Genomic DNA, 20814 nt, shown 5'->3' with positions numbered 1-20814 from the left:
TCTGCAATCCTGCCCTCAGTTACCTTCTTTCTAGGTTAGCAACTCCTGTTCTTTCCTTGCAAGTTATTCTTTTGAAGCTTAAGGATCAGCAGTGACAAAAGGAATCTCTGTTGTGCTGGTTATGTAGGAGGACATCTCCCATCACTTTATAATGAGGCATATACTAGATCATTTTGTATCTGTTTTATATTTTAATGCGTTCTTCTTTGCACCACCCCCACTGCTTGAGTATTCACCCCCATGCCTTTAGGAGTTGTTGTCTGCCTTTACATTTTGTAGATACCCTGCCCGCAAACCTGATGAAACCAAGACTCAGAAGCACTCTATCACAGCCTCCAATTACACAAGTTTTTCTCTCCAACTGAGAAACATTCCTCTTTCTTGACTTTAGTTTCACTTATAAAGCAGTCCTGGCTTCATTATGGAAAACCCTTGGGAATGAATCAGAATCAGGGTCATTATCACTGACATATGTCACGAAATTTGTTGTTTTGCGGCAGCAGTACGGTGCAAGACATAAAAATACTATAAGTTACAAAATAAATAGTGCAAAGGAGGAATAACGAGGTGGAGTTCATGGGTTCATGGACCATTCAGAAAACTGATGGCAGAGGGGATCCTGAAACGTTGAGTGTGGGTCTTCAGTCTCCTGTACCTCCTCCCCGGTGGTAGTAACGCGAAGAGGGCAGCAAAAGCCACAATCAGCTTGACTTCCAGATCCCATTTTGCAAACTGGAATAAGGATGTCAACAGAGCTTTCTACCCATTAAAATTAATATCCACTCACAATTGCCTGAAGTACACTCCTAGCATGCAGTATTTTTGCAGTGGGAGCCCAAGTTGTCAATGTGCAGTTCCTTGTCTTACAGAAAGGATGCATTGTAGACTACAGTATGTACACACTTCGGTCTTATACACGCACTGAACGTGGCTTTGACCAGCTGTAGTCACAACAAACCTTGTTGGCAAGATGAGGAATTAAAATCCAGAAGTGAAGCTCTGCAATGGAATATGCTCATATAACATGTATGTCATATTTAACAGAAGAATTAACATATCTGTTCAAAGAGCAAACTTAAGAATTCAGTTCAAAGACATGAAGTATTGATGCATGAAAATCACAGTGTAAATTCTAGTTTATATGGATTAACTGTGGATTTGAATAGATCCACCTCTTGCCTCGGGACAGTTGAAATCAACACCTTTCCCCATCCTCCAGCTGCCAAGGATTTAGATAACTTCTACTGTTTTGCCTAATGGGGCTGCCCAGCAGAAGTCTGAGGTGACAGCAGGCAAGGATAGAGAAATGGAAAGTTGTTTTATGTGCTGAGGGACATGAAAGTAAGTTATTCTTCTTTCTTGTAATTTTAAGAAAGAGAGAAATAGGAGCCAGTTCCCAAATAATAAAGGAAGTGTGAGGTAACTCATAAAGGCATAGAGTCATATAGCTCAGAAAAAGACCATTCAGCCCACCGTGTCCATGCTTGCCATCAAGTATCTACCTATATACTCATGTCATTTTGCAGTACAGGGACTCCCCAGGTTGCAGAAAGCCAACTTCATGCAAATTTTCCCATACATTTTTAAAGCATTTTTTAAGATAGTTGTAGTGATGATGATAATAATAATAATAATAAAATGGTTCATGATGTTCATTAATGACTGGATACAGTATATATTCCATTTGTATTATTAAAGGTAGTGTTAGGGTGAATATTTGATGAAATGAAAGAATTATAGTAAGTATATGTAGAGCGATATAGAACATAGAACATAGAACAATTACAGCACAATTCAGGCCTTTTGGCCCACAAAGCTGTGCCGAACATGTCCCTACCCTAGAAATTACTAGGCTTACCCATAGCCCTCTATTTTATTCAGCTCCATATACCTATCTAACAGTCTCTTGAAAGACCCTATCATGTCAGCCTCCACCACCATTTCCGGCAGCCCATTCCACGCACTCACCACTCTCTGAGTAAAAAATATGATATGATATGGGTACTATAGAAAATGGATGTTCCTGACTTATGGAGAACAGACAGTTGTCAGAACTGGAACTCTTATGTGACCCAGGGACAGCCTGTACTTGGTCCATAGGCTTTATGCCATGGCATTCAAGTGCTCAGCTAAATACTTCTTAAATGTTGTAAGAGTCTCTGCCTCCACCTCTCTCTTAGACAATGCGTTTCAGATTTCAACTGCTCTCTTGTTGAAAAAAAATTATTTCTCAAATCTCCTCTAAATCTGCTGTCCCCTAACTTAAACCTATACCCTCTGGTTGTAAACAACTCTATTATGGAGAAAAGTTTCTTCCCATCTACCTTATCCATGCCCCTCATAGTTTTGAATATCTCAGATATCCCTTCAAACTCTTCTGCTTGCAGGAGAATGAAGCCAGTAAATAAAGCCTCTCCTGAAACGTTCCATCCCAGGCAACATCTTCATATGTGTGTTAGGGGAAGGCAGAGGCAAGGTGGTACATAATATGTGGCCTTTATGATGAAGGGGTTGGAGTTTAAGAAAGGGGAGGTTTTGTTGCAGTCGTACAGGGTGTTGGTGAGGCCACACTTGGAAAACTGCACATGGTTTTGGTCCCCTTGCCCAAAAAAGTCGATAGTAGCATTGGAGGCAGTCCAAAGCAGGCTCATTCCTGGAATAAGAGGATTGTCCTAGTTAGAGAGGCTACACTTTGGTTCTGCATTCCATGGAGTTTAGAAAAATGAGGAGTGACCTTATTCAATCATACAAGATCTTCAGGGGGCTTGACAGGGTAGATGTTGTGATGTTTCCACTGGTGGTAGTGAATCTTTAGAATTCTCTTTCCCCAAGGGCGGTGAAGGCCAGATCATTGGATATTTAAGGTGGAGATAGATAAATATTTGGAAGATCGAGGAATTGATGGTCATGGGGAACTGGCACAGAAGAGGAGTTGAGGCCAGCACAGGTCAACCATGACCATATCGAGTGGCGGGGCAGGCTTGAAGGGCCAAGTGGCCTACTCCTGCTCCTATTTTCTTGTGTTCTTGTGGTTACTCAGCAGTCAGGAGAACAGAAAGCCACATTCAAACTGATCAAAATAAGAATGGGATCGAGAATTAAAATGATGTGCACAGGAAGCTCAAGATTACCCCTACTTTCTCACCTCATGTCTATAAAATTCTTTCCTGATGGTCAGATTCTAGAATGTAAAAGGGAAGGCAAGAAGGGTGGGTTATGAAGACATTCTCAGTACTCTTGGCTGAGTTAATGAAGTGAGTAATTGTGACTGAACAAAAGAACAGGGAATTCTCACGAAAACCACATGAACCTTCAGCTGGTACACAGCTGGAGTATTGCACACAGGTCTGGCCGCCACATTGCGAAAAGATGTAATTGCGTCAGAAATATTTCAAAAGGAATTTACAAGCATTTTGCCAGGGGTAGAAAAGTTATGAGGGGCAGCACCTTGACAAAACTAGCTGCCTGTGTTAGAGCTGGAATAAGTTTCTTCGCTTGAATTTCCTGTGGTTAACATCAGTCAAACTTACTAGACCCTGTTGGATACTTTACAAAAACCCCTCTGTGATCTTCCCTATCTTTGTAATCTCCTTTAGTGCTATAACCCTCTGGGATCTCTCTGTTCATCTACTCCTGATAATTCCCAAATGTAACCACTCCAATTTTGGCAGCTGTGCCTTCAGCTGCCATGCCCTCAAGCTCTGGAGTTCCTTCCCTAAACCTGACTGTCTCTCTTTGTTCCTTGCTGCTTAAAACCCACCTCTGTGGCCACATTTTTACTTATCTGGTCCATGTGGGTGACTTTAATCTTTGCTTGATAACACTCCTTCACGTTTTGGGTCAGGGACCCTTCATCAGAACCGGGGGAAGAGTGGAGTGGTTACAGTTTTCAAAACAAAGCTGAGGGCAGGAGTGAGGTGAAAGACAAGAGATTATATGGAGATTGGTTAAGACATATCAAATGGTAAGGAAGATGTGCTGACATTAGGAAGGCATCTTGTAGAAACAGGTGAGAAAGGGACATAAGATGATGGTGGGGAACGATGAGAGGGCAGTTTACTTGAAGCTGGAAAATTCAATGTTCATTCCAGAAGGATGCAAAGTGCCCAGATGGAAGATAAGATGTTGTTCTTCTCGTGTACATTGGGCTTCGCTACGCCAGTGGGGAAGGCCACATTCAAACAGATCAAAATAAGAATGAGATAAAGAATTAAAATGACATGCGACAGGAAGCTCAGGATTTACCCCTACTTTCTCACCTCATGTCTATAAAATTCCTTCCTAATGGTCAGTACTAATGCTCCTTGTCACCTGTTCTATCTTAACTTATCTCCATATAGTCTTTTGTCTTATAACTTTCTCCTGCTTTGGAAACCATGCCATTCTTTCCCCAGGTCTGAGGAAGGGTCACTGACCCAAAACATTAACTAGTTTAGAACAGTATAGCTCAGAAACAGGCCCTTCAGCCCATGATGTCTGTGCTGAGCATAGTGACAGATTAAGCCAATCCCTTCTGCCTGCACATGATCCATATCCCTCCATTCACTGCACATTCACGTGCCTGTCTAAAAGCCTCTTCAATGCCACGATCGTACCAGTTTCCACTACTACCCTTGGCAGCCCATTCCAGGAACCTACCACTCTTGGTGTAAACAAATTTCCCCTGTACATCCCCTTCAAACCTCCCCCCCCTCCCCACCTCACCTCTGGTGTTTGAAATTTCGACCCTGGGAAAAAGATTCTGGCTGTCTACCCTATGTATGCCTCTCATAATTTTATAAATTTCTATCAAATCTCCCCTCAGTCTCTGACACTCCAGAGAAAACAATCCAACTTTCTCTTAAAATAATTTCTCTTTCCTCCGATGCTGCCTGACATCATCCAGCATTCCCTGCTTTTCTCCCAGCCTGAACAACATTGTCCGCCCATGCCTGGGGTGGTCTCTGCACTTACGTAAAACAAGCAGATGATATCCCCTTGACAAAGGGTGACATTCTGGGAGGTATGCAGAACCATATGCCTAAACAATGTACTGGTTATTTATAAATGTAACCCCATCATAAATGATGCATCAACTGAAATAATTGAAATATGTGAGCTAAATGAGTTTATACGGAAAGAACCCATTTCGTTACACAGAGCAGATTGTAATTTAATGAATCTTGTTATTATTACTTTGTAAAATGGGCTGGAGTTTATTTTCCTTTAAACAGCTGCAACTGGTTAATTGTCTTCAGGTGAATTAAGTGATATAATCATTAGGTGTTATGAGGATATTCATTACAACAGAGTGTTTGCTAATCCTACCATGACTGCAATCAAACTGTCAACAGTGACATGTGGAAGTATAGCGGCCGCTCCAACTGTGTTAGCACAGACTGCAGTGCATTGGGCATGAGAATGCCTGTGACGGCTCCTCTACCATGCATGGACACTGAGCTACTTCTGCCTCTCTTTACTGCTGTCTTGCAGGGAATTGTGTTGTCTTGGATAACTGAAATACAGTGCTGAAGTAATAATGCCTCAAACCATTTCTCTGCTTTCATGTCCAATCAGTTACATTGAAGGCCCATCTATTAAGTCTTAAGCAGCTTGTGCACAGCATGATGCCACCGATAGCCGTGACAGGAATGTGCCATTAATCTCAGTCTGTCTTCTCAAAGTCGGAGTCGGTTTGTAGTTTGATAACCACCCCAGATGCCTAAAATCTAGACTGACACTTCAGTGACAGTACTGAGAGAGTGCTGCACTATTAAGGCAAGACACCTCTCAATTGGGTGGTGAACAATCACTTGAGACAATTTGCAAGAAGAATTCTCCTCAGTGTCCTGGCCGATATTTGTCCACTACTCAATATCTCCAAAATAGATTATCTGGTCATTCTGATGTTGCACATTGATTTTGGGAGCTTGCTTGGCACAAGTTAACCTTAGAAACACCTCAAGGATCCTTGCTTTGGAATAAGGTGAAGGAACAAGGAGGGGAGAGGAGGAGTACAAACCTTTCTCTTTTTTCTGGTTGATGAGGACTGACAGTCCAGAGAGGTGGAAGTGTTGGGATGAAATCTTGTCCCTTTTCACCCCATGATATATTTCAATCAACTTTTACTTATTTGAGAAATATATCTGATTGAGAACTTGGCACTTTCCTTGTCGGTTAAAAGTATAGGAGAAAGATAGATGCCCTCAGTATCAGAAGGCCCAAGACACCATCACTGCAAACATCTGATAGAGGGATACAGCACAGAAACAGGCCCTTTGGCCCACTTAATCTGTGCTGAGCATCAATGACCCATTTAAACTAATCCTACAGTAAAGCCATTTTCATTCTCCCGACATAATCAACTCTTCCCAGATTCTACCACTCACTGACATATTAGGAGCAATTGACAGTGACTAATTAACCAACCAACCCTCATGTCTTTGGGATGTGGGATGGAAACTGGAGCACCCGGAGGAAACCCACGCAGTCACAGGGAGAACGTTCAAACTCCACACAGCACCAGAGGTCAGAATTAAACCTGGGTCTCTAGCACTGTGGGGCAGCGGCTCTATGAGCAGTGCCACTGTGCTGCTCTGACCACTTGGAAACGAAAGGGTAAGAATAGGGACTACTAACTGCAGATTTGCATCTAATTCTTTTGCCTTTCTGCCCAGGTATTGAGACCAACAGTGACGTGGCGTTATACTCTGGACTTGGGGCAGCAGTGATCGCAGTCGCTATGCTTGTGGTGGGCATCACACTGTACAGGAGAAGTCAAAGTGAATATGGTGTTGATGTTATTGACTCTTCAGCTCTTACTGGGGGCTTCCAGTCCTTCAACTTCAAGACAGTCAGACAGGGTTAGTGTGCTGCACAGCTTTAAATTAACTATTACAGGCTTGTTTAATTGAATAGTTTGTGTTGAATGATCTTGTTGGTCAATATTCTATTGCAGCAATTTTGAAAATCCAATAAAATGTACTTGGGGTGGGTTGTGACTGTGATTGAGCCACATGGAGACTGGAGCTGTAGATGTAAACAATTTTTATTCAGGAGAAACTCTATGAACTCAAAATACATCAAGTTTTTATACTCTTAAGAACAAAGGTAATAGCAGGTGATTGAATACAATTTCAATAGGTACAATGACATCACTTACTTCAATATTTTGGGTGCAGATAAATGGTTCAGTTGAAATACATATGTACGATTGGAGCACATCCTAACTAATAGGATATCTCTGAATATTCAAACATTTTTGCTGGTCACATGGATAGTCTAAAGGTTTCTGAGGGCAGAAACCCCAAACACTCAAAATTGGTTTTGTGAGGACCAACTCTCTGGCTACACAGATGTCCCAATCATTGATTGACAGAGCAAGTATGCCAATGACCATGTCTGATGCGCCATGTGACAAAATAATCAGTCTGGTCTGGAATCCAGAGCAAAAGAGAAGTTGCTGGAGGAACTCAGCAGGTCAGGCAGCATGTGTGGAGGGAAGTGGACAGTTGACGTTTCAGCTTGAGACCCGTCATCAGGACCAACAGTCCTGATGAAGGGTCTCGTCCCAAAACGTTGATTGTTCATTTCCCTCCACACATGCTGCCTGACCCGCTGAGTTCCTCCAGCATCTTTTTTGCTTCAGATTCCAGCATCTGCAGTCTCTTGTGCCTCCGTCAGATCTGGAACCTTCCTCAATCTCTGAAACAGTGGTGGAAAATAACTTAGCCAAGGATGTCTCTGCCTGGTTTGAGGCCAATTAACAAAGCCCCATTGACTTATGGTTGGCCAATGTAGATGAGAATGTCTCAGGGTCATGATAGTTCAGAAAAACCATACCTTTTGAGTGGCTTCCTACTGTGATGAGATGAAATATTTTTATTTGTCACATGTACATCAAAACACACAGTGAAATATATCTTTTACGAAAAGTGTTCTGGGGGCAGTCCGCAAATGTCGCCACACTTCCGGCGCCAACAGAGGATGCCCACAACTTCCTAACCTGTACGTCTTTGGAATGTGGGAGGAAACCGGAGCACCCAAAGGAAACCCACGCAGACACAGAGAGAACGTACAAACTCCTTACAGACAGTGGCCAGAATCAAACCCGGGTCACTGACGCTGTAAAGCATTATGCTCACCGCTACACTACTGTGCCTGCCCTAGACAAGTAATTTGCTCTGCAGACAGTACTGCTTATTTACAAAGATGTCCTTTTAATCTCAAAACTTGATTATTGTTTGTAGTTTACATTTGAACAAGTTTTTTGAAGACTGGTTCTTGTTTGTATTAATGCCTACTATTCTTGTAATTCCTGAAGGATGCCCCATACCTAAGAATTCCTGGCAGCGTGACCTGGGAGATTTCCTGAGGTTTCAAAGCTTCATTCATCAGCAGGAAGGGTTTTGTTCATTTTTGGTTTGGACATTGATTCGTAAAATGGGGTTGGTTGTGGTGGTGGTGGGAGGAGGGTGGGACAAAGACCTGATGAAAACAGGAAAAGCAGATGGGAAACTCTGCACAGCTAATTTCCTGTCCATTTACATCCACAATTTGACGCTCAGTGTGTTCTGCCAGAGGTGTACACTCCCTGCTGTCTAATCTTATGTAATCTATGAACTCCAGAAATCCAACAAAGCCAACAATCCAGTGATGTGGGAAATCCAACAACTCCAGACATCCTCACCTACTTACGATATAGAATGAGGCCATTTGGTCAACTCTCCCCTGATTCTCCTACCACTCACCTACACCAGGGGTAATTCACAGTGACCAACTAACCTATGTTCTTGGGATCTTTCCGATGGTTGTGGCCATTCCAGAAATCCAGTGGAATTGCAGTGGTCACTGCTTCAGGAAGGAAACATCCCTACCAGAGTTGCTGATTCCATTGCTGTGTTTCAAGTACATAGTAACCAAAGGAAATCTCCTTCACGTTGCCTTTTATGAATCATTATTACCATAATATTATGAGGAGAAAAAAAGTGTTACTGTAATTGTTTTCTGTTGACACCATTGTCTGAAGATCAGTGACTTCTCAATCTCATTTGCATTACTGCCTTAAAGCAGTAACCTCCAACTCTGCGGGAAGGGGGTAGACTCTTGCCCCTAACTGCTCGGGTCTACCTTCCACAACTCCTTGAGATCTTGAGGGAGAAAGAGAAAGAGAGAGAGAGAGATCCTTTGGCAGAATTCTCAGCGTTATGTTTAATTGACCCATTTAGATGAGCATAGTTTAGTATTCACAAAGGTAAGTGCCATCATTGTTAATCTGCTATCTGAGAGCGCACAACATGAATGGACTTCAAACTTGCCACTTAAGCAAGCAGCATCAATAAAGGTCATTGTCATGTTGTGGCCAAGTATTCCACGGAAGTGAAAGGAAGAGCATTTACTTTATAAGATGCAGGGACTTAAGGGGAAGTAGATTAATAAATTCAGAATGGTAATTTTCTATTTGAATCGTTGTAGTTGCTATCATATTTGCAGATGAGTACACTTGGACTCAAAAGCACCAGTACAAACAGATAAACTGAATCAATTGAAAACACTTTGCTCAATGGTTATTGTCATTGACAAAATACTCTGCCTCTTCTGTGCACAGTTGAATAATATCCCAGTGCAACCATTCTGTAATCAGATTGAATTCTCTCAAAACGATGGTTATGTGTCAGTCTTTCATTTTCTAAATACCTACTTAGTATGGACTGATTTACTATAAGTTGCTTGTTGGAACACCCCAAAAACACATTCTGTGCTTCAATTACAAGGTTTCTTTCCCCATGTAACAATTTTTTCAGAACAAACAGGCAACCTGCTTTAGGTGTTTAGAGTCATGGAGCTCTACAACACGGGAACAGGGCCTTCAACTCAACTGTTCGTGCCGACAAAGTTGCCTACCCGAGCCAGTCCCATTTGCCGGTGTTTGGCCCATATCCCTCTAAACCTTTCCTATCCATGTGCCTGTCCAAGTGTTCTGTAAAGATTGTAATCGTACCTGCTTCTTCCACTTTCTCTGGCAGCTTGTTCCACAGACCCACCACCCTCTGTGCGAGAAAGTTGCCCCTCAGGTCCCCTTTAAATCTTTCCCCTCTCACCTTAAACTTGTGCCCTCTATTTTTAGACTCCCCTACCCTAGAAAGAAATAATTGGTTTGAAATTGGTTTATTATTATTGACACATGTACCGAGGTACAGTGAAAAACATGTCTTGCATATCATTCATACAGATCAATTCATTACACAGTGCGCTGAGGTAGTGCAAGGTAAAACAATACAGAATGCGGAGTAAAGTGTCAGAGCTACAGAGAAAGTGCAGCACAGGTAGACAATAAGATGCAAGGTCATAACAAGGTAGATTGTGAGATCAAGAGTCCATCTTATACTAGAAATTGTGCATCCCACCTTGTACCTCCTCCAGTCCACTCCCAACCCCCTTATCCCCTCCCCTACCCTGACCTCTCCTCCTGCTCCCCCTCCATCCACCTCCTATCCTTTATCCCACTCTCCACCCCTGTACCACTCCCAACCCCTCTCACCCCTTTCCTCTCACCAGCCCAGCCCCTCCGCCCACCCCTCCCACCACCACTCTTCTAGCCCCAACTCTAACCCCTGCCCGGTCTTTACCATCCCCCCTGACCTCCCCCTCTCTGAGTCTCTTATTTCTGTCCTAAAAAGCTAACCCTGAGGCAATGGGCTCAGCCACACACTGGCTGTCCAAGGCTCAAACTAATAGTGGATCCCTGTCAAATGTGCAGCTGAGCCCACACTTGTCAGGGCATCCACTATATGTCAGTTAGACACGTAGTGGATGCCCTGCCAAGTGTGGATGCATGGCTGCTCAGAGTTATCTCTGGGTTCTTCTCATCTGTTTGTGGAAGTGTCACTCTATGTTTGCTGGACGATTCAGAATAAAAGCAACAAACAACATGCCGAACAAACTCAGTGGATCAGGCAGCATTTGTGGAAGGAAATGGACAGTCAACGTTTCTTGTCCAAATGAAGAGTCACGACCTGAAACATCTTCTGTCCATTTCCCTCCACAGATGCTGCCTGACCTGCTGAGTTCCTCTAGCATTTTGTTTGTTGCTCCAGATTCCAGCCTCCGCAATCTTTTGTGTCTTCAATTCAGAATAATAATTTATTGGAAAATGCTAACAGTGTTGTTCTTTCTCTGTCCATTTTCCCAGGTAATTCCTTGCTCCTGAACCCATCGATGCACCCTGACTTGACAGTGAGCAGGACTTACAGTGGACCCATCTGTTTCCAGGAACCAATGGACAAGGACCTCATGACCCAGTCACCCCTGTTCGACTCTCTGCCAGGGATCAAGGTTAAAGTACAGAGCTCGTTAATGGTTTCCCTCGGGGTTGCAGACGGAGTGGAGTATCAGGGAAGGGTGCCATCCCGGACTTACCCACGTAACAGCAGGGTTGTTGACAAAATGCACGCAAGAAGCAATGCGTCGAGCTCTCAGCATCTCCCTGCCGCTGTCATAAGGGCTGAGGACAAGACAAGCAGTATATTCGGATGCCTCGGAGGATGCCTGGTGGGACCATCCAAAGGTATGAAGCCAGAAACACACAAGCTAGTTCCTGACAAGATGCTCCTCGTAACATGAACTTCCTTGTTTCCAAGAAGGGGAATCTGATGTCTGTCAGTCAGTCATACAGCACAGAAACAGGCCCTTTGGCCCACTGAGTCTGTGCTAACCATCAACCACCCATTTACATTCACCCAACATTAATCCCTATTTTTTTTATTCTCCCCACATACCTAGCAGTTAAAATACATTTAGACAGCTACATGGATAAACAAGTTTTAGAGGGATATGGGCCAAATGAAGGCAAGTGGGACTAGCTCGGAAAGGCATCTTGGTCAGCATGGATGAGTTGGGCCAAAGGGCCTGTTTCCGTGCTGTATGACTGACTGACAGACATCAGATTCCCTTCCTTGGAAACAAGGAAGTTCATGTTATGAGGAGCAACTTGTCAGGAACTAGCTCGTGAGTTTAACTCCATGACTCTAATTCCCCCCAGATTCTACTGCTCACTTACACACCCGGGGCAATTTACAGCGGCCAACTACCCCACCAACCTGCACGTCTTTGGGATGTGGGAGGAATCCAGAGCACCCGGAGGAGACCCATGCGGTCACAGGGAGAACGTGTAAACTCCACACCATCAGCACCTGAGGTCAGGATTGAACCCTGGTCTCTGGTGCTGTGAGACAGTGGCTCTGCTGAGTATCATTTGTATCAGGGCTTTTAGAACATGTCTAAAAAGCTTTCCCATGTAAAAAAAAATCATTGGTTGTAGAACATGGAATAGTACAGCACAGAAAGAGGCCCTTCAGCCCACAATATCTGTGCCAACCACGATGCCAATTTAAACTGATCCCATCTGTCTCTACACAGTCTATATTCCAACATTCCCTGCCACTTCATCTGCCTGTCTAAATGCCTATTAAACGTTGCTGTCGTATCTGCTTCCTCCACCTCCACTGACAGCACATTCCAGGCACCTACTGCTCTTTGTGTAAAAAATACTTGCCTCATAAATCTCCTTTAAACTTTCCCCCTCTCACTAACTAGAGAAACTAGTGAAGTGCCCCAAGGATCAGTTCTTGGCTTCATTATTTACGATCCACATCAATGATCTAGATAAAGGGCAGAGTGTAAGGTATCCAGGTTTGCAGATGACATGTAGATGGCTGGGAGGGCATGCGGAGGTGAGGATACCTGGACCCTGCCACAAGATGTAGATAGGTTGAGTGAGTGGGCAAAAAATTGGCCTGTGGTTTTTAATGTAGGAACATATCAGGTTAGGAAGTTCAGGACGAGGAATCGAAAGACAAACTATCATCTGAATGGAGACAAGCTGCGAATGAGTGGGGTACAGAGCTGTTCTTGTGCATGAAACACAGAAAGTATGCAGGGAACACAAGTGACTAAAAATACAATGCCATATATGACCTTTATTGTTATGGATTGGAGTTTAAAAGTAGGGAAGTATTATAACAATTGAACAGGGTGTTAGTGAGAGCAGACCTGGATTATCATGTGCAGTTTTGATTCCCTTGTTTAAGAAAGGATATACTCACATTGGAGAGAGTCCAAGGGAGATTTACTTAATAACAACATCTGAAAGGCACTTGGACGGGTACATGGATCGGAAAGATTTAGAGGAATATGGGCCAAGCACGGGCAGAAGGGACTAGCTTAGATGGGCATCTTGGTTGGCATGGACGACTTGGGCTGAAGAGCCTGTTTCCGTGCTGTATTGCTCTGTGACTTTACTAGGCCAATTTCCATGTTAAGAAGGTTGTCCAATCACAAATAGCCAAAAATGTTAGACCTGTATCCTTTGGAGTTTTGAAGGGTGATCTTATTGAAACATACAAGACGCTGAGGGGGTATCTTGAAGTAGATGTTGAAATGTTTCCACTAGTGAGAGATTCTCAAACAATGTAGTTGCAAGTCGTGGGGACAGTATTTTAAAACTATTTGTAGGAATTCTTCTCACAGAGGATGGTGAATCTCCTGAATTCTTTACCCCAGCGAATTGCAGTGGCTAGATATTTGCAGGTATTGAAAGAGGAGTTGGGGTAAATTTTTGACAGGTAAGGGATCTGAGGCCTATTTGGAACAGGCACAGAAGAGGAGTTGAGGCCTGGGGCAGATCAGCCAATGATCAAATTGAATAGTGGGAAGGTTTGAGGGGTCAGGAAACCTATTCCTGCTCCCATTTCCTGATGTTCTCATTTGAACCACTTGCCCAATCCATCTCCATCACTCAGCCATTGTTAAAATCAGGCCAGTGTGATCAAGTTAAAGTGCCCTTCAGATGTTCCACGAGAAGGGGAAAGACACAGGCGGAGGTTAATCTGCCACGAGCTGATAGGGTCCATGAGCTCAGTGCCCTTGCTGCTGTTCCTGCCACAATTAATCATGCAATTGCTGTTTCCATCAGCTGTCAATCCCTGGACTTGGAATCATTGCTGAAGGATTAGCTCTCACCCCGCGCCGTATGTTCCACTGTAATTACATGGATGGTGAATGATTTGGTTTCGAGAGACCTGTGTGATTGTAATTGCAACAGGAAGACCTGGACCTTTGTCTTCTCATGATAGAACGCTGTGTCCTGTACAAGTGCTACCACTGGTATTTATTCATCTCTGGGAAATTTATTCCCCAGTCAAACCCACCCATATCTTTAAAAATGGTTAAATAGCGTTAACAAATTAATGGATGTGCTTGCTGACCTGTACTGGAACCCCAGTTGATCAACACCACAAGCTCAAAATTTTTATCTTTCTTTTCAAAACTCACCATGGTCACTCCCACCATTCCACACACCATATCTCTGTAACTCCCTCCAGCTCCATATCTCTCAGAAAGCTCTGCACTCCTCCAATCCTCCAATCCACACTGACCTTCTCTAACTTCATTCTTCTCAATTCTCCTTTGACCCTCCCCATTCCATCTCTCTTTGACCAAGGTGATAGTCATTGTCCCAAATGTCTTTGTGTGTGACCCTCTGTCAAATTGTATTTGATGGCATTCCTGTACAGTGCCGTGGGGTCTCTTAGGCACGATATAGATGGAAGTTATTGATTCTGTTGCTTTGGCATGGTAACTAACACCACCAACACTTAGCAGCTAATGTATGAGGCAGCTTTGTGACTTTACTCAGGTGATGAGGCTATGCGCACTTATTTCGATTGAAGTTCAGTGATCATCACCAGGAAGAGGGGATCTTCTCCCTAACAAGCACTGAATCAAGTTTGGATGTGATATCACCCATAGTCAAATAGCACCATTCACTATTGGGGTTCAAATGGGGAATGTTTGTGTGACAATGTTCTGGGAGGGAAGATTTGTTTCATCAGCAATAGGACTTGGGCATCTCTGAACACCTGAGGCCTACCTTCACTGCCCTTGGGAAGGCAGTGATGAGCTGACCTCTTGGTCCACTGCAGGCCATCTGGTGATGCTTCTCCTGAAGTCCTGCTACAGCAACAATGAGGGGCTGATAATATATTTCTAAATGGGGTTAGTGTTTAACTTAGAAATAAACTTGAGATGGTAACATTCCATTCCTCATATTTATGTACAATATAAAAAGAGACCAACAAACAATCTGTGCGGCGCTTTGGGAGATCAAATGTGCACTGTTAATGGCAAGACTCTGAAAGTGGCTGCACAGGTCGATAGGGTGGTAAAGAAGGTGTATGGCATGCTTGCATTTATTAATTGAACCACTGAGTTCAAGAGTCAGGAAGTTATGTTACAGCTTTATAAAGCTCTGATTAGGCTTCATCTGGGGTATTGCATTCAATTCTGGTCGCCCCCATTAGAGACTGCATTCACAACACTCTGCAATTTCTTGCAATCTCGGGCAGAGCAGTTGCCAGACCAAGCTGTTATATCAAGAGTAGGTGGTTAGATTCTCCCTTGTTATGCTCTTTGCAATGCCCCTTTATAAAGTAAGTGCTTTTGTCTAATGAAAGCTAACTGGAATCATCAATCCACAGAGTGAAACTTTGCTGTTAGGATGGATACAGCAATGTGCCACAATTTCTGGTTGTGCCTTTTTAGCTCTGATCATTACAACTGAGAAAGCTCGTTGTTACTTGATTGGAAACGGTGATATTTAAGGTTGGAAAGCTTTGATGTGAATGCTGCATTTGAATAACATTGCACCCTGGGTAAATTCATCAGTTCGAACTGTCTTGTAATTTAAATTCAGCCTTGACTTTCAGCAAGCACATAAAATGGGAAAAATAATTTATTGAATCTGCATGCAATTTCTGGAATAGACAAAAAGGCTGAAATGTATGCAGAAAGGGTTGTATATTACTGAAGATAATATTGTTTGTGCTCAAGGACTTAGAAATAAGCTCTTAGGTCAGACATTAGTTTTTTTCAGTGTTATGTTCATTAAGATGAAGGATATTGGTGTTGAAGAAAGGAATAGACTCCATTTCAGGCACCCAATACCATGATCAAATCCTCCTTCAGGTGGTACAGAGAGTAAGCCACCTAATTAACCCATCAACTCTTTGAGATGTGGGAAGAAACTGGAGTACCCTGGGGAGGACCCACACGGTCACAGAGGGCCGGCAGTCTCCACACGGACAGCACCGGAGGTCAGGATTGAACCTGGGTCACTGGAGCGTTGATCTCTACCAGCTGCTCCACTGTGCAGCCCCCATTTTATCACAGTGGCCACCCACAAAAGCATCAATATCCAAAACTCCTTGGCAACTCTGCTGAGGTTGTAGCATTCAGATCCTACTTCAATTAAATATTTTAGATAAAAATGATAGAGAAATGAATGATAGAGAAATGGGGGGGCTATGTGGGAGGGAAGGGTTAGATAGATCTTAGAGCAGGATAAAATGTCAGCACAACATTGTGGACCGAAGAGCCTGTACTGTGCTGTAAAGTTCTATGTTAAATCTATGTTAAATCTATGTTAAACACTGTCGGGAAGGTCGAGCATAGGTTAGATACAGAGTGAAGCTCCCTCTATACGGTCCCACCAAACGCTCTTGGGGAATGTACAGCACAGGTCAGAAATGGAGTAAATATCCCTCTATACCATCCATCAAAAACTCCCTGGACAAATACAGTATGGGCTAGAAAATGCTTAAAGTTCCCTTTCTGCAGTCTCATTAAAAGTCTCAGGCCAAATATAGCTTCAATTATAGAGCAGAAGATTTGTCACCAGTTTCCTGGTGAATAAATACCCTAGAATATCACAAATATATGATCATAATTTTTTGGTGGCTGTGGGAGCTTACTGTGCATAAATTGACGGCCAAGAACCCTCCTTTATAACAGTGACTGCATTTCAGAAATCAGCTGTTAAAGGGCTTTGCAACAGCATGAGGATGTAAAAGGTGCTATAAAAATATAAGATTTTTTTAGACCCCTTCATGAAGTGTCAAATTTTCTGAGGTTAGTTTGAAGTAACCAAGCCTCTTAACCAAGCTTGAGATCAAGCTTGAAGAACTTGACTAATTATTTTTATTCACCATACGACTCATGGAATGGGAGTGTCATGGGAATGCTCTTGGAACGTCAAGGCACCTCAAGTAACTCAGGGATATCAGGGAAGTTGCAAGTTTCTTCACTCACTTCTTGTGCACCTGAGCCAGATAAGATCAAAGTGCCAACCTTCCCATGACCTTAAATGACTTCTGTGGCCAACTAATGTGAGGTTACCACTGCCGATTGTTAGCCCTTAAGATCATCTCATTGAATATATTAGGTACTCTTTGCACTATAACCGCACAACATTATTGATTCTTTGTCCATAATTTTCTTTGTGACCTGTTCTTGAGTAAATTGTCTATTTTATTAATTTCCTCAATTAGCCTGTTGTATTGAGTCTGCTGTGTGACCATCTGGTCCTGTGCCTTCCCATGTCTCAAACTCATTGGCTGTTGGTGAATTAGTGTTGAGCAGCAGCTTTTTGTCTCTTGGAGATTTCTTATTCTGCTGCTTTTAACTGAAGAGTTTTATTATTATGAAATGTGAGCTCGTAATATTATTACATGTGTTAAAATGGCATCCTACAACACAGTGACAGGTAATAATGAAAAAATGTTTCAACTTTCTGAAGGAAGGGTTTTTAATATTACAAAATGCTCATTAAAATTATTAGGGCAATCAGTATTTTCTTCCTCCTGGATCTCCTCTGTACACACACCACCTCTGCTTTGTGTTACCTTGTGTCCTGAATTCAAACTGAAACAGTATGAGGAGGGGATTGGGATATTTGTTCTTAGTTGATGGCACTAAATAGATGTGTATGCACAAACTGGCCACCCTACTCCACACGTGGTTCCATGAAGATAGAGAGTGAAGGGGAGTATAACTGGCAGCCAATTCTCTTAAGCACACTTAGGGCCAGCTGTTAGTTCTGATGCTGCCTGACCTGCTGAGTGTTCCCTGCATTTTCTGTTTTTATTTTGGATTGGCAGCATCTGCAGCCTTTTGCTCCAACCAAAGACTCATTCCTCTCCCTTTGTTTCTCTCTACGATCGTTACAAAATAAGATAGGGGTGAATGCATGCAGGCTTTTTTCCCAGGGAAAGGGAACCAGACACTGGAGGGCATAGGTTTAAGGTGAGAGGGGAAAGATTTAAAAACAACCTGAGGGACAACTTCTTCACACAGGGGTGGCGCGTATATGGAACGAGCTGCTGGAGAAAGTAGTTGAGGACAGTACAATAACAGTGTTTAAAGGACATTTGGATAAGTACATGGATAGGAAAGGTTTAGAGGGATGTGGGCCAAACACAGGCAAATGGCAGTAGCTTAGAGGGATACCTTGGTCGAGTTGGTCCAAAGGCCCTGTTTCCCATGCTGTATTCGCTATGACTCTGTAAACTCTAACTGGCATATTTTACATTACTTCTGTAACAACGTGGATTTGCATCTATATAGCACCTTGCACATTTTCCCAAATTGCTTCATAGCCGATGAAGAACTTTTTATGATGTCAGAGACACTGCAGCCAATTGGCACTCAGGAAGGTCCCACAGATAACAGTCTGCTGATGGCCAGTAGTCAGCGTTAGTGATGCTGAGTGAGGAATTAATCTTGGCAGAAGATCAGGGAGAATTCCTCTGCTCTTCTCACAAATGCACCTTCTTACATCCACCCAAGAGAGCATAAAAGGGGCTTGGCTGAACATCTCATCTGTCTCATTGACAATGCAGCACTTCTTCAGCACTGCACTGGAGCTTCAACCTCATGCTTGAGTCTCTGGAATAAGACAAATCCACAATGTACCAGGGGGGAAAGTGCGGTATGACTGAGCCACAGTTGACATAGTGAACCTCGATATTATTTATCTTTAATTATGCCCCACTATACAATGCCATGAATGCGTTCAACCTACCTGATCTTGTTAGCTCATAAAATGTATAAGGTAACTCATTGATTGCAACTGCATGTCTTTACCAATTCCTTGCCTATTGTGGCCTATTCATAACCACTTACCCATTTTATTAATTTCTTCCACTATAGTCATGGAAATTTATAGCACAGGGGCAGGTGGCGCAGCTAATCACCTCCGTGCCAGCCACAATTGGACCCCTTTCACCTCACCTTGCTAGGCACTTGTCACCTGATCTTCTGACCCTGTCCATCCCTGGCCAAAGGTCCCATATTTATGGATGGCTTTTTGAATTAGTGTCAGGCATGGTTTCTAATCCTGACCCACCTACCGGAGAGTGTAGATCTCCTTCCTCGAACAGCATTAGTAAACCAGATGGGCTTTTTATGACAGTCCACCTGTTAGAATCATGCAGCACAGGGGCAGGACTTTGGCCCATGTCCATACCAACCATTGTTTCTATCTATACTAAATTGGTTTATTATTGTCACATGTACTGAGGTACAGTGAAAACATTGTTTTGCTTGCGAACCAGACAGATCATCAGTGCATCGAGGTACAAGGGAAAAGCAATAACAGAATGCAGAATAAAGTGAAAAGAGTAGAACAATTGTAACAGAAGTAATGAGTTGATCTGCACAGGGCAGCTTACAACAAGTTGCCACGCTCCCATTTACCAGCACTTGATTCATGGCCTTCCATGCATTGGTGATACCTTGTACCACCTCAATGCACAGTGTAATAAATTGATCTATACGAACGGTATGCAAGACAAGTTTTTCACTGTATCTCAGTACAAGTGACAATAATAAACCAATTCCAATTCCAATTCCAGTCGCTCAGGTGAGTGTTGCAGGCCCAGCCTTATTCAAGTGCTTTATTAATGACCTTCCTTCCATCATAAAGTCAGAAGTGGGAGGTTCAATTCCATTCGCAACTCCTCAATGAATGAACCAGTTGGTGCTTGCATGTAGCTAAACCCAGACAACTTCAAAGTGTGGGCTGTTGAGTGACAAGTTACTTACTGCCACTTATCAGCTCATTTATCACGTCAAAAAACGACCAGGCAATGACCATTCTTAAAAAGAGCCTAAGCACCTACCCTTGGCATTCAGTGGTATTACTGTCACCAAATCCCACATCATCAACATATTGGGGGGGTTACCAATTATTGGAAATACAACAGGACCACCCACGTATCAGACAGTCAACCTCATGCTTGAGTCTCTGGACTAAAGACAAACTCACAAAGGAAAGAAAGCAGAATGACTAAGCCACAGTTGACATAGTGAATCTCTGTAGGTTTAATTATGTCCCACTGTACAATCCCATGAATGTGCTCCACCTACCTGATCTTGTTAGCCCAATTACACTTCATAAAATGCATAATTTTAAATAAATACTACAATAATGAGAGTAGGCACAGGATATTCTGCAGTGAGAACTCATCCCAACATTCTTTTACCATCTACAAGGCACAAGTCGGGAGTGTGCTGGAATACTTTCCACCTGCCTGGATGAGTGTAGCTCCAACAACTCTCATGAAACTTGACACTACCCAGGACAATGCAACTGTTTGTTCGGTGCCCCATCCACCACCCAAAACATTCACTCTTCCATCACGGTTACTATAATGTGTGGCATCTGCAAAATGCACTGCAGTAACTCACCAACTCTGACAGCACGTTCCGAAGCCGTAACCACGAGGACAGCAGGCGCATGGACACCCCACCACCGGCTGGTTCCCCTCCAAGTCACGTACCATCCCGATCTGGAAATAATCACCGCTCCTTCATTGTTGTTGGGTCCATATCCTGGAACCCCATATCCATCAGCACTGAGGATGTGCCTTCACTAAGGATTGTGGCAGTTCATGAAGGTAGCTCACCACTACCTTTTCAGGGACAGTTAGGGATGGGAAA

The 20814-nt window shown here is 43.2% G+C and overlaps 1 protein-coding gene across 3 annotated transcripts in view; it reads left to right on the top strand.

Moving 5' to 3' along the window:
* Positions 1 to 20814, top strand: part of LOC127584315 (netrin receptor UNC5D-like) — a 562203-nt gene that overhangs the window by 454879 nt on the left and 86510 nt on the right. For all 3 annotated transcript variants that reach the window (XM_052041008.1, XM_052041010.1, XM_052041009.1), the window contains exons 9-10: positions 6657 to 6842; positions 11171 to 11545. In XM_052041008.1, coding sequence (XP_051896968.1) covers positions 6657 to 6842; positions 11171 to 11545 — 561 coding nt within the window. The remainder of the gene's footprint in view (positions 1 to 6656; positions 6843 to 11170; positions 11546 to 20814) is intronic.

Source organism: Pristis pectinata, chromosome 29, assembly GCF_009764475.1.
Source record: "Pristis pectinata isolate sPriPec2 chromosome 29, sPriPec2.1.pri, whole genome shotgun sequence".
Lineage (NCBI taxonomy): Eukaryota > Metazoa > Chordata > Chondrichthyes > Rhinopristiformes > Pristidae > Pristis > Pristis pectinata.
The sequence above is the reverse complement of the archived record's forward strand: the minus strand, read 5'-3'. Positions and strand labels throughout refer to the sequence as shown.